This window comes from Megalobrama amblycephala, linkage group LG22 (genome assembly GCF_018812025.1).
Source record: "Megalobrama amblycephala isolate DHTTF-2021 linkage group LG22, ASM1881202v1, whole genome shotgun sequence".
Lineage (NCBI taxonomy): Eukaryota > Metazoa > Chordata > Actinopteri > Cypriniformes > Xenocyprididae > Megalobrama > Megalobrama amblycephala.
This window is the reverse complement of record NC_063065.1, coordinates 644,696-658,579: the sequence shown is the minus strand read 5'-3', so window position 1 is coordinate 658,579 and position 13,884 is coordinate 644,696. Positions and strand designations below refer to the sequence as shown.

Sequence of the window (13,884 nt, the reverse complement as noted above, 5' to 3'; positions counted from 1 at the left end):
AAGCCAACTTACATCAAAATATACTTACTACAAGTCAACACAACTAACAAAATATATAACAGAAGTCAAACACGTAGAAAATCTGAGGTATTTCTGGTCTGAGGTGGTCTGTGTTTCGTGAACAATATCTTTAATGCTTTTTTTTTTTTGTCCTTTCATAGCTAATTTTATTGTTTTGAGTTGCGCTCTTTCGTCTCGGAAGCCTTTTGAATGTCTGGTGACGTGCGGTTGCATCTGAGGATGAACTTTACTGAGAAGATACGGAATAGATCACAACATTTCATCCGAGCAGCAGCAGCACTGTGGAAATTCACTCTTGAATTATGGCATATGGAAATGTGGATCACCGTCTACCACTTTTAAGACAAAATAAATATCATTCTTGAGTTTTTTCTTTTCTTTTCTTTGCTAATTAGTCAAACGCCACCTGATCAAAGTGAAGTCTGACGTTCTCAAATTTGCAGCCCCAAACTGAAGTCTGAATATCGCCGGAGGTCAGATCTCAGATTTGGTCCCTGTTAGAAAGAGGTAATGCATGAAGGGACCGAAGCAAAGCACACAAAACCAAACACTTCCTGGGTGAATCGCACAAAACTGGGTCACATTTTACCCTGAAGTCAAAGAAAAAAAAAAAGTGAAATTATATTTTGCATTATATTTTATCTTTTTTTTGCATTATTTAACATTTTTACAACTATAAAGCACATTTTCTGCCAATTTATCAAAAAAAAAGAAGAAGCATTTTTTACTCTTTATTTATAGATTATTGCAACATTTTTGGACTGCCTGTATTGATTTTTGTAATTAAAACGAGCATAAATTATTAAATTACAGTAATAAGAATCTACTTGGAATCAAAATTGAGAACAATGAAAATTACCCCAAAATTTATTTAAAAATCTGGATGAATTATAGTCAAGATAATTTGGTGTAAAACATGTTTTTATACATCATTTCATTATTTGTTGGACTGCCTGTACTGATTTTAATTAAAACAAGTGTAAATTATTATATTACAGTAATAAGAATTTAATTAGAATCAGCATTGAGAACAATGAGAATTATCAAAAATAAAAATATGGATTTTGGTCAAGAAAATTTGGTGTAAAACATGTTTTTATATGTATATTCATTATTTGTTGGACGGCTTGTACTGATTTTTTGTGTTTTTTTATTAAAACCAGTGTAAATTATATTACAGTAATAAGAATTTAATTAGAATCAGCATTGAGAACAATGAGAATTATCAAAAATAAAAATATGGATTTTGGTCAAGAAAATTTGGTGTAAAACATGTTTTTATACATCAATTCATGTTTTTTTTTAATAAAACAAGTGTAAATTATTACATTACAGTAATAAGAATTTCATTATAATCAACATTGAGAACAATGAAAATTACCAAAAAATAAAAAATAAAAAATTCTGGATGATTTACGGTCAAGATAATTTGGTGTAAAACATCATTTCAGTATTTTTAGGACTGCCTGTTTTGATTTTATTCATTAAAACAAGCATAAATTATTATTGTACAGTAATAAGAATTTAACATTGAAAACAATGAAAATTATCAAAAAAACCCCAAAAACAAATAAAATCTGGATCTGGATGCATTACTTTCAATTTCAGAATTTGGGTTTTTATACATCAACTTTGTTTTAATTAAAATCATTGTATTAAAGTAATCAAATCAACTAAGAAAACTGAGAAATATCATAAATAAAAGTCAATAATCTGAAGGGAAAATGTGCTTTACTGTCACAAAAAAAAAATTATGCTCTTAAAAAGGCATATTTTTAATTTATGAAAAATATTATTTCTAATTTTTTCTTTGGGTTTTGAGGTAAAATGCGACCCAGAATTCTTCACTCCAGACATCCAAAACACATCAAGAGAAACTAGACAGGAAAAACAAACACTTTTTATGGTCTTTTTTTCTCTTTTTCAACAAACTCTCAGCACCACACACACACACACACACACACACACACACACACACACACACACACACACACACGGTCTTGCATGTTTCGTGTAGGTAATTAGTGTTAAATTCATCAGGGCACCGTTATATTCCTCTCTGTCCTATAATGATGTGGGAAAGGCAGTCATGGACCCCTTGACACTGGATACCTGAGAAAGATTTCCGTACCAATCTAAACGCTCCGATATTTCCACATGCAAGCCGCCGTTGTCCCGCGGCGAGAGATTTCAGCCATATCCACTCAATAAAATCCCCAACCAACCTTCTCACAGTCACCAACTTCAACAGCACAAAAAAAAATCCAAACAAAAGGAAAAGAAAGAAAGAAAGAAATTAGTCCAGTTGCTTTTTTCCGTGTTCTTCGACACCCGTTAGTTCCGTAAAAGACACGTTTTCCGTAATTTCGAAATAGCACACTTTCGGAGAGAAATAAAAAAGCGAGATCCCGCGAGGAGGTCGAGTCGCGCGTGTAACAGTCGTAATGATCCTCGCGGGTTTTGCAGCACTGTTGAAGATGAAACCGTCACTTGTTGGTTGCGCGTCACAGGGCGATCCTGTCCGGCGGACGGAACAGAACGGAAACGGAGCGGGAAAAACCAAGCGGTGAAATGTTGAGGTACCTGCACCGGTCAGCATTCATTTGTCGGCACCTGAATGCGCGTTGAGATGTCCTCTCGGGTCGTATTTTTAAAAATCTTTCGCGTTTGCTCTAATGATAAAAATACAGTAGAGAAGTGTGCTGGTAGTTACTGATCCGATCAGAGAAATAATAAAAATAATAATAATAATAATAATAAAGTTAAAAAAAATGTTAGGATAAAATAGCAGCTGCTTTAATGTCGTTTGAGATTCACTGAGTTTGGAAAGACGAGGGTTGTTTCGTTTGCTTGCGTCGGGTTCAGATGCTGGACTCTTTGGCCGGCAGGTCCACGTTGGTGACCGAGGTGAGCACGGACAGCAGGCAGTCTGAGGTAGAGGCGCTGGTCAGGCGGCGGATCTGAGAGATCCGCTCCTCCACGCAGCCGGCCGACAGCCGCGCCTCGGCGTCGTGATCCCAGCACTCCTCGATCGTCTCGCACATCTGCGCCAGACCCTGACGCACAACAACACAACACACACACACACACACACACCGTTAATGACCGCAGCGCAACAAAACCACGTGATCTGCTCATTATGAGACTTTATTCATAAACCTTTATCTTTATAGTCCTTTTCACTTTGTTGGTATTCATTTATATCAAACACACACACACACAAACAAGCACAAAAACACACAAACACACACTCAAAAAAACAAACACACATGAAAACAAAAACATGCACACACAAACACAAACACACACTCACATACACACATGTATACACTCACAAAAAAAACAAAAAAAAAACACACACGAACACACAAATACACACAAAAACATGCACACAAACGCACAGAAACACAAAACACTCATACACACATAAACGCACAAAAACACATGCGCACACACACACAAAAACAAACACACACTCACACTCACAAAAACACACAAACAACACACTCACATACACACACAAACGCACAACATGCACACTCACAAAAAAACAAACACACACTGACAGAAACACACTCACACAAGCACACACACAAACGTGAGCGCACACAAACACTCAACACAAAAACATGCACGCACAAACAAACACACACACACAAACGCACAAAACACATGCACACACACAAAAAAACAAACACGCACACAAGCACACACACGAGCACACACTCACACAGACACACATTTTTATTTAAATAAACTTTTCAAGAGACTTCTTTCAAAAATATTAATAATCTTATAATTAATAGTATTTTAATTGGTACGTTTCTTGTATTTTGCTGGTGATGCTCATTATCTTATAGTAATAACATGACAATCCCATGAACTCCCTGGAAATCCCCCGGCTCCAGAGCGAGCAGCAGAACACAAACTCACCGAATGCTTCAGCCAGCAGTCCTTGAACACCGGCCGCATCTTCTTATGCACCACCACATCCTGAAGATCCTCCAGAGACGGATGCTGACCGATCTCCTCTTCAAACGGCAGCATGTACTCGTCTACAGGACCTGAAGGAGCACACCGCAGACATAACATAAGCCGCCGGAACAGCAACGTGCAAGAAAAAGGCATGCGTTTAAAGTGGGCGGAGCTTAGAGGCTCAGAACTCACTCTAATTGGTCGGGTACGATGGTTACACCTCCATAAGAACGTCAGTAGATCAGTAGCATTTACTTGAGAAGCAAAATGACTTAAGTATAATAGCATCAATATTATCTCAGATTAATGTCATTTTGCTTCTCAAGCACATATATTTTTGAATTAAGAATGTTTAGATATTTTTTTACCAGAAAACGAAACTAAAAACGAAGAACGTCATGTTTTGATGTTCTCACCATCAGCAGCTTTGCAGCGCGCCACCAGCTCCCACAGCACCAGCCCCATAGCGTACATGTCTATCCTCAGAAACGCGTCCCGCTGGAAGTTAATCGCGCCCTCCAGCACCTCCGGCGCCATGTACCTCCGTGTGCCAACCTGACGGATTCAAACAGGATGAACGTCACACTGCTCAGCTGATTTAAAGGCTCCTACATCAGGTTTGCATGCATCCATTCTCACAACATTCATGTCAGCGTCAGCTCTTTCCTCACAGCGTCCGAAACGGTTCGCCTCACCTGACCGTGTGTGTCTCCCGGTGGTTTCCCCGGCTCAAACCGAACCGCTAACCCGAAGTCACCGACGACAGCTGTGAGATCGGTCTTCAGCATCACGTTTTTACTCTTGAAGTCTCTGTGCATTGAGTTATTTGGATTATTATCTCAGTGATTATTGATGTCTTAATAACAGTTGTGAGGTTAAACTCACCTGTGCGCAATGGCAGGTTTAGGACCTTCTCCTTTAAAGCGCGGCACGTCCTCGTGAAGGTACGCCAGACCGCAGGCCATCGTCTCCGCGATGTGACACAGATCGCTCCAGCTCACCGCGTTCCCCTTCAGATAGTCCGTCAGCGAACCCTGACGACCGCAGAGAAGGAAGATTTAAGAATCTCATTCAATCTCAGAATTTCATCACATGTTCTGGACATGAAAATGCATGTTTTTTCCTTCATAATCTCACTATATCAGACTATATGAGCCATAAAGGTTCAATAAACTCTTCCATTCATATGTCAGGCTTTACAGAGTTAGATGTGTGTCAATTTGCTGCATGCATAAAACTTTCTAAGGGCTCAGATGGTGATTTCTGATCTTTGTTTACAGTCTCATGACCTTTGACCCCTCACCCTCTCGTGAAACTCTGTGATCAGCCAGAACTCCGTCTCCAGGTTGCTTCCGCGTTTCTCCGCAGCGATGTAGCGCAGGAGGTTATCGTGCTTCATGCCCGGCGTAGAGAAAATGTCCCGCTCGTTCTGCCACGACTGCTTGTCCTGTCGAGCGCACACATCACATTCACAGCTGTTACGCGGTTTTTAAAGGTCGCTAACGCAAACAAATAAATAAAAATAAATAATATAATTGAAATAATACATAAAAATAAAGAAAATCATTCAAATAAATGAATACATAAATTTATATAAATTAATGAAAAAAAATAAAATAATTTAAATAAATAAATAAATAAATAAAATAAAATCATTAAAATAAAAAATACATAAAAATAAATAAAATCATTAAAATAAATGAATACATAAATTTATATAAATTAATGAAAAAAATTAAATAATTTAAATAAATAAATAAATCAAATCAAATCATTCAAATAAAAAATACATAAAAATAAATAAAATCATTAAAATAAATGAATACATAAATTTATATAAATTAATGAAAAAAATTAAATAATTTAAATAAATAAAAATGCACAAAAAAATCAAATCATTAAAATAAAAAACATAAAAATAAATAAAATCATTAAAATAAATACATAAAAATTGATAGAAATTAATTAAACAATAAAATCATTTAAATAAATAAATAAAATACATAAAAATAAATAAATTAAAATAAATAAAATCATTAAAATAAATACATAAATAAACAGAAACACAGCTAGATTGCATCGAGAGAGTATAAATAGGCAGTATTTTAAGTAAAAGCAAACAAACCTAATATGAACGGTGAAAATCTTCACGGTTACATAATAAATAAATACTTTAATAAATATATATAAATGTATTCATATAAAATAAATACATAAATAAAATCATTAAAATAATAAATAATAGAAATAAATAAAATAAATAAAAAATAAAAACTTTAATAAATAGAATCGCAGTTAATGCTTTTGCCACATTTTCAAAAAATAAATAAATAAACATTAATTATATATAAATAAATTTATTTAAAAAATAAAATAAATAAACATACATACATAAACATAAATAAATGCACTAAAATAAATATATAGAACTGCAGTTAATGCATTTGTCATCACTGTTCAGCAATAAAGGAATAGTTCATATTTCCATAATAGGAAAAAAAAAAAAAAAAAAATACTATGGAAGTCAATGGATGCCGTCAACTGTCTGGTTATCAACAATCTTTAAAATATCTTCTTTTGTGTTCAACAGAAGGAAGAAACTCATACAGGATTGGAACAACATGAGGGAGAGTAAATGATGACAGCATTATGGTGAACTATCCCTTTAACATGAAACGTTCTGTGACTGTTTCAAAGCCTAGTGAGCTCGTTTGCATCTTTATAGTCAGCATTTTAAGTAAAAGCAAACAAAATAAACGAGCACCTGAATGGGGAAAATCTTCACGGCTACATATTCGTTCATCATCTGGGCCTTCCACACACAGCCGAAGCGTCCTCGGGCTTTAACCTCCAGCAGCTGCAGAGGCTTCAGTCCCACCAGCGGTGACGGAGGAGACGGACCGGGGTCCTGCAGCACACGTCACATGATCAACATCTCTAATACCACAATAATATCACTATATATATATAATAGAGAATATATGTTCCACTAAAGGTCTAAACTCAGAACAAAGACATCAAATAACACTAAAGAACCACTAGGTGGCGCCAGAGAGCAGAAAAACAAACGCTTGACACAGGACATGAACTGTAGCTGTTGAAACACTGGGAACAAATGTGAGAGATCAGAGTAAAGCCGACGCTGAGACTCGTGTTACACCGGAGAGAAACGGATGAGCGGCGAGGAGACCGACCTCATTGATGTCCACGTGTCCATAGGGCGGCTTGCGGTGCCGGTACATCCAGAAGGCCAGCAGCAGGGCCATGGAGAGCATAGTGATGGGCAGCAGAGAGTAAACCAACACGTTCAGCAGCGACGGCGTCGGCGGAGGAGGCTCGATGACTGACAGACCAGAGAGAGACAGAGAGAGACGGTTAGACAAGAGTAAACAACAGCCTTCTGTCTAATTAGCAATTATAAAACAGAGCGCTGACTCTAAAAATAACAAATAAATAAATGTATAAAATAGATAAATCAAAAATAAATTAATAAAAGTAATTAATATAAATACATAATAAACAAATAAATTCATTAAAATACATAACTCATTAAAAACAACAATAAATAAGTTCTCAAATTATAAAAATAAATGCATTAAAATATAAATTGAAAAAATAAAAATGCAAAAATTCTATCAAAAAAAATTCTCAAATTATAAAAATAAATGCATTAAAATATAAATTAAAGAATAAATAACAATAAAAAAAAATGTTAATTTTTTTTCTCAAATTATAAAAATAAATGCGTTAAAATATAAATTAAATAAACAAAAAATAAATATAAAAATTGTTTAAAAAAATTAATTCTCAAATTATAAAAATAAATGCATTAAAATATAAATTAAAGAATAAATAACAATAAAAAAAATATATGTAAAATTTTTTTTTCTCAAATTATAAAAATAAATGTGTTAAAATATAAATTAAATAAACAAAAATAAATATAAAAATTGTTTAAAAAAATTAATTCTCAAATTATAAAAATAAATGCATTAAAATATAAATTAAAGAATAAATAACAATAAAAAAAATATATGTTAAATTTTTTTTTCTCAAATTATAAAAATAAATGCGTTAAAATATTAAATAAACAAAAAATAAATATAAAAATTGTTTAAAAAAATTAATTCTCAAATTATAAAAATAAATGCATTAAAATATAAATTAAAGAATAAAAAAATAAATACAAAAAATACTTTAAAAAATAATCTCAAATTATAAAAATAAATGTAATGTAATGTAAGAATAAATAAAAATAAATACAAAAATTATATATTAAAAAAAATAAATTCATGAATTCATAAAAAACAGAAAATGCATTAAAAATTATAAATACATTCATAAATTAAATTAATAAAATAAATGCATTAAAATATAAATTTAAAAAATAAATAAAATGTAAATATTAATAAATGCATAATAAATAAATAAACATTAAAATACATTAAATTATAAATAAATTCAAAAATTCTAAAATCAAACAAAACAAAAACACATAAGAATAAATAAATGCATTTAAATGTAAGTAAATAAATAAAAAAGGTCCTCTCACCTGGTCCGCTGACGTCGGGCAGGTGTGTGAACCTCTCGTTGCAGAAGTTTCCTTCACAGCAGCAGAAGAACACCTGAGGGTTTTCCTCTGTGGCCACACACTCCTGTCTGTGATAGTGAGAGCAAACGAGACGCTCGTTAGAGACGGACAGGCCTTTCTCTCTCAAGAGGGCCGCTCAGACTCGAGAGCTCTTGTTCTTAACGGCATCAGAGAAACATTCAGCTTTTGACTCTGCGGCGACAGTAAATTCATCTCCTCTCCTCTGCCATCTTGTGATAAAAGCCTAGAGGCTGATGGGAAACACTTAACGATCTGCCTTCAGCGCTAATGAACAGGCTCTTCAACAACCTTTAGAAGCATCCAGACAATTCTTTATTGTTGTTACTATTATTATTATAAAATGAATGAATAAATAAATATACATTGATATATAGATAATTCTCTAGAAAATATTTGCTATTTTTTTATCCATTAAATAAATAAATCAGTCTATTAATAAAATTTGCGGTTTCTCAATATTTATCCATTAAATAACATGTAGAATATTTTAAATATTTTAAAATATAAAATATTATAAAATGTATTTATTTATTTATAAAATATTCTACTTTATTATTTAATGGATAAATATTGAGAAACAGCAAATTTTAACAATAAACATTTATTTATTTGTAAAATTCTACTTATTTAATGGATAAATATTGCAAAATGGCAAAAATTATTAATATACTGATTTATTTATTTATTTATTTATTTGTAAAATATTCTACTTATTTAATGGATAAATATTGACAAACAGCTAATTTTATTAATAAATAGATAGATAGATAGATAGATAGATAGATAGATAGATAGATAGATAGATAGATAGATAGATAGATAGATAGATAGATAGATAGATAGATAGATAGATAGATAGATAGATAGATAGATAGATAGATAGATAGATAGATAGATAGACAGATAGATAGATAGATAGATAGATAGATTTGTAAAATATTCTACTTATTTAATGGATAAATATTGAGAAACAGCAAATTTTATCAATAGACTGATTTATTTATTTATTTATTTATTTGTAAAATATTTTACTTTATTATTTAATGGATAAATATTGACAAACAGCTAATTTTATTAATCTTATTAATTTTTATTAATTTTTATTTTATTAATTTATCTATCTATTAATAAAATTGGCTGTTTCTCAATATTTATCCATTAAATAAGTAGAATATTTTACAAATAAATAAATAAAATAACTAAATAAATCTATCTATCTATCTATCTATCTATCTATCTATCTATCTATCTATCTATCTATCTATCTATCTATCTATCTATCAATTAATACAATTTGCTGTTTCTCAATATTTATCCATTAAATAATAAAGTAGAATATTTATCCATTAAATAATAATAATATAATAAATTAAATTATTTAATGTAATAAATAAATACATTTACTTATATTTATATTTTCGCAATATTTCTTCTTGTACTTCTGAAATGTCTTAATGACTTAATGAAATGCAAATAAAATAAAATGAATAAAAATTATACGGCAATATATCTAATATTTACCGAAGCTAAACTGCAAAAGCTCAATCAGAAATCTTCACGATCAAACATCAAAGATGTGTTTCATTTTCTGTATGTCAAATATTTTTTTCTTCTTGTGACTTTGGGGCGGATGTGAAGGTGAAATATTTCTTAACCAATCGCTGACAGACAGAAGTGTTGCAGTAAAGCACAAAAACACCTTTAACTAACAAGGGTCAGAAAAGCCTGGAAAATGTTTCTGAAAAATGTTTCCAACACAAAACACTGACTAAGAGACTTCTGGGGGAAAATATAAATCAAAAGCTTGATAACTGTGGAGTGTGAGCTCTTTGTTTCTATTGAGTTTCCCTCATTGTTGTGTTTCTCTGCAGGGAACAAGAGAGAAAACACCAGAGCCGATTGTGCTGATGGAGCGTCTGCTGGATTCACAGCGTCCGAGCGCAGGCCAGGGGTCACGTGATCACTCGAGGAACACGTCTACGTGAACATCTCTTCTGCTCCACTAAAGAAAGTCAGTCGGACAAGTTTGGAAAGATGTAAGGGTGAGTAAAGGAACTATTCTAATACATTATAAATCACAAATAATAGTAAATTCAACATCAATTCAGCACAGTTTCACTGTTCTTCTGAAATCCCATTTAACCGCTGAAATGTGGGGAATGTGAAGCGTTTACCTGCGGCTCTATTTTAAAAGCAGCTCCCGGATGATCAGATAACACAGGATCGGTGCGGGAATCTTTTTTAAGCAGCAGATACAGAGACTGGCCCACTTCCTCAAACGCAATCGCTCCGAGATTATTTTACCAATAAAGTGATGTTCTCGAGAGCCGAGCGACAACATGAAGATTCACCGTAAAAAACTCATTCAAAAGCACAGAAACGCCACACACAGAGTTATCATAGGAGCAGATCAGAGGGGTGTTTGAAGCAATGCAAAACAATAAATAAATAAAATCAAGTTCTCTTGCACCATCTTATTTCTCTAAGATATTTCAAAGAAACTGCCTAAAGCCAGGCTGGGTGGAAATGAACTGAACTGAAATGAAATATTGAAATGAAATGATGAAAATGAATTAATAAAGAATAAAATGAATTAATAAAGAATAAAATAAAATAAATACAAAATAAAATATAAAAATTATTAAAAAGACATAAATTAAAAAATAAATTATCCATTTATTATTATTATTATTATTATTAGTATTATTATTATTATTAATGCATAAATACACAAATAATCAAATCAAATAAATAAAATATATATATATATATATATATATATATATATATATATATATATATATATATATATATATATTTTTTTTTTTATAAATATAAAATAAAATGAAATATAAAATAAACTTTATAAAAATATATAAATTAAAATTAAATAAATACATTATCAATTTATTATTATAAATGCATAAACACACAAATAATCAGACAAACAACTAAAATAAATTAGCAATTTGATCTGTTCAATAATAAAAAAATAAAAATTAATAAAATATAAAAAGTAAAACAATATATATATTAAATATAAAATAAAATAATTATTGTTAAATATATGTAGAAATTGAATAAATAAATAAATAAATAAATAATCTATTATTTCTTATAAATGCATAAATAAACAAATAATCGAATAAACAACTAAAATAAATTACTAATTTGATCTGTGTTTAATAATAAAATAAAAATACAAAAATATAAAATAAACTATAAAAATATACAAATTAAATTAAAATTAAATAAATACATTATCAATTTATTATAAATGCATAAACAAATAATCAGACAACTAAAATAAATTACTAATTTGATCTGTTCAATAATAAATAAAATAAAAAATAATAAAATATAAAATGTAAAAAAATATATATAATAAATATAAAATAAAATAATTATTGTTAAATATATGTAGAAATTGAATAAATAAATAAATAATCTATTATTTCTTATAAATGCATAAATACACAAATAATCAAATAAACAACTAAAATAAATTACTAATTTGATCTGTGTTTAATAATAAAATAAAAATACAAAAATAAAAAATAAATAAAATATTAAATCTAAAATAAACTAAATAATATATATAGAACTTGAATAAATAAATAAATAATGTATTATAAATGCATAAATACACATAATCAAATAAACAACTAAAATTACTATTTTGATCTGTTTCATAAAAAATAATAAAAATAATTAAAAATAATTAAATTAAAAAATAAAATATTAAATCTAAAATAAAATCAATCAACTTAAAAAAAATATAGAAATTGAATAAATAATCATCAATTCATTATTATTATTATTACTATAAATGCATAAATACACAATCAAATAAACAACTAAAATAAATCTAACATCTGTGTTCATTGAAATTTCTTTTTTAATTCAATTGCATTAAACATTTTAAATCTAATTAATGGCCATAATGATTGGTTTGGTTGAAATAATGACTTATCAAATAAATGAATAAATAAATAAATATATATCATATATATCAGTCTAATGACAACATTTGGTGTTTCTCAATATTTCTCCATTTGCTCTGAAATAACAAAAACCCTCTCTTTTTACAGTAATATATCTAAAAATGTGTCAAGCGCAAAACAACTAGATTTTTAATTCACTTGTAATTAATAGCCATAATAATTGATTTGCTTTAAAATTATGTCTTAAGTTCTTTCAAGTTAAATAACTAAATAAATAAACACAGATATTGATATCATATACTGTATAATTAATGGTTTGGTTGAAATAATGAGCGATTTAATCTCTATAATTCTCTAAATCCTCATCAATATCAGCAGCGATCCGTCCTTCACGTTCAGGTGCTGTAAGTAGGTCAGCGGTGAACACAATTAATTCAGGACAAACGGAGAAAAGAAACATTAAATAATGAGTCTGAACTTGCTCACAAGGCGGAAACATCCAGAGATTTATCCCACAAAACAGCGACGCAGAATCTCTTCCGAGACCTCAGCGAGTTTCCTTAGAAATCACACGATGATGTAAGACGGCTGCAAAACTTCCTGCGACTCCGTAACCTAACCTAAACTAAAGCACAACCTTTCATTGCAGTGCATTGTGGGATAGGAAACATATTATATGATCCATTTCAATGGCGATATAAGACACAACCCTTGATCAATCACACTCAAGGTCAACACGGATTTATCCCCTTTCACAGACTCGCATCCAAAGACCTGAGCTGAACATCTGAACAGTTATTGTGTGTCATACATCAGCTGAAATGAAGAAGATGAGCTGATACACATTAACCAGCTTCAACTACTGCACCGTCTCTTCATCCTTCATGAACAGAATATAATATACAAAACAAACACAGGCTAAATCAGGACAGAATATAAACAAGGGAATTAATATATACTGTGAATATCATTAAAGACTTCTAATACTTTTTCCAAAATATATATTTGTTTCTAATCCCTGCAAACCACATATACATATTCATTTTTCATTTCAGGCACTTTTAAGAGCTTTAACAAAACAAACCGATAACAATATTATTTATTATTATAATTAAATAACATATAAAACAGAAATCATTATGTAATTACTATTAAATACATCTAAAAAAATATTATTAAATTATATAAAACTATATATTACTACTACTATTATTATTATTTTTTTAAATAAATAAAATATGAACCATAATATAAATATTACATACATTTAACAATATTAACTGTTGTTATTATTATTATTATTATTATTATTATTATTATTATTATTATTAT

The 13,884-nt window shown here is 30.0% G+C and overlaps 1 protein-coding gene across 1 annotated transcript in view; it reads right to left on the bottom strand.

Moving 5' to 3' along the window:
* Window positions 1-1,946: 1,946 nt before the first annotated feature.
* Window positions 1,947-13,884, bottom strand: part of acvr2ba (activin A receptor type 2Ba) — a 48,937-nt gene continuing 36,999 nt past the window's right edge. The window contains exons 3-11 of the mRNA XM_048174610.1: window positions 8,549-8,655; window positions 7,191-7,339; window positions 6,761-6,904; window positions 5,300-5,443; window positions 4,882-5,030; window positions 4,692-4,806; window positions 4,413-4,551; window positions 3,955-4,085; window positions 1,947-3,077 (exon numbers count right to left, since the gene is read on the bottom strand). Coding sequence (XP_048030567.1) covers window positions 2,883-3,077; window positions 3,955-4,085; window positions 4,413-4,551; window positions 4,692-4,806; window positions 4,882-5,030; window positions 5,300-5,443; window positions 6,761-6,904; window positions 7,191-7,339; window positions 8,549-8,655 — 1,273 coding nt within the window. The 3' untranslated portion in view covers window positions 1,947-2,882. The remainder of the gene's footprint in view (window positions 3,078-3,954; window positions 4,086-4,412; window positions 4,552-4,691; window positions 4,807-4,881; window positions 5,031-5,299; window positions 5,444-6,760; window positions 6,905-7,190; window positions 7,340-8,548; window positions 8,656-13,884) is intronic.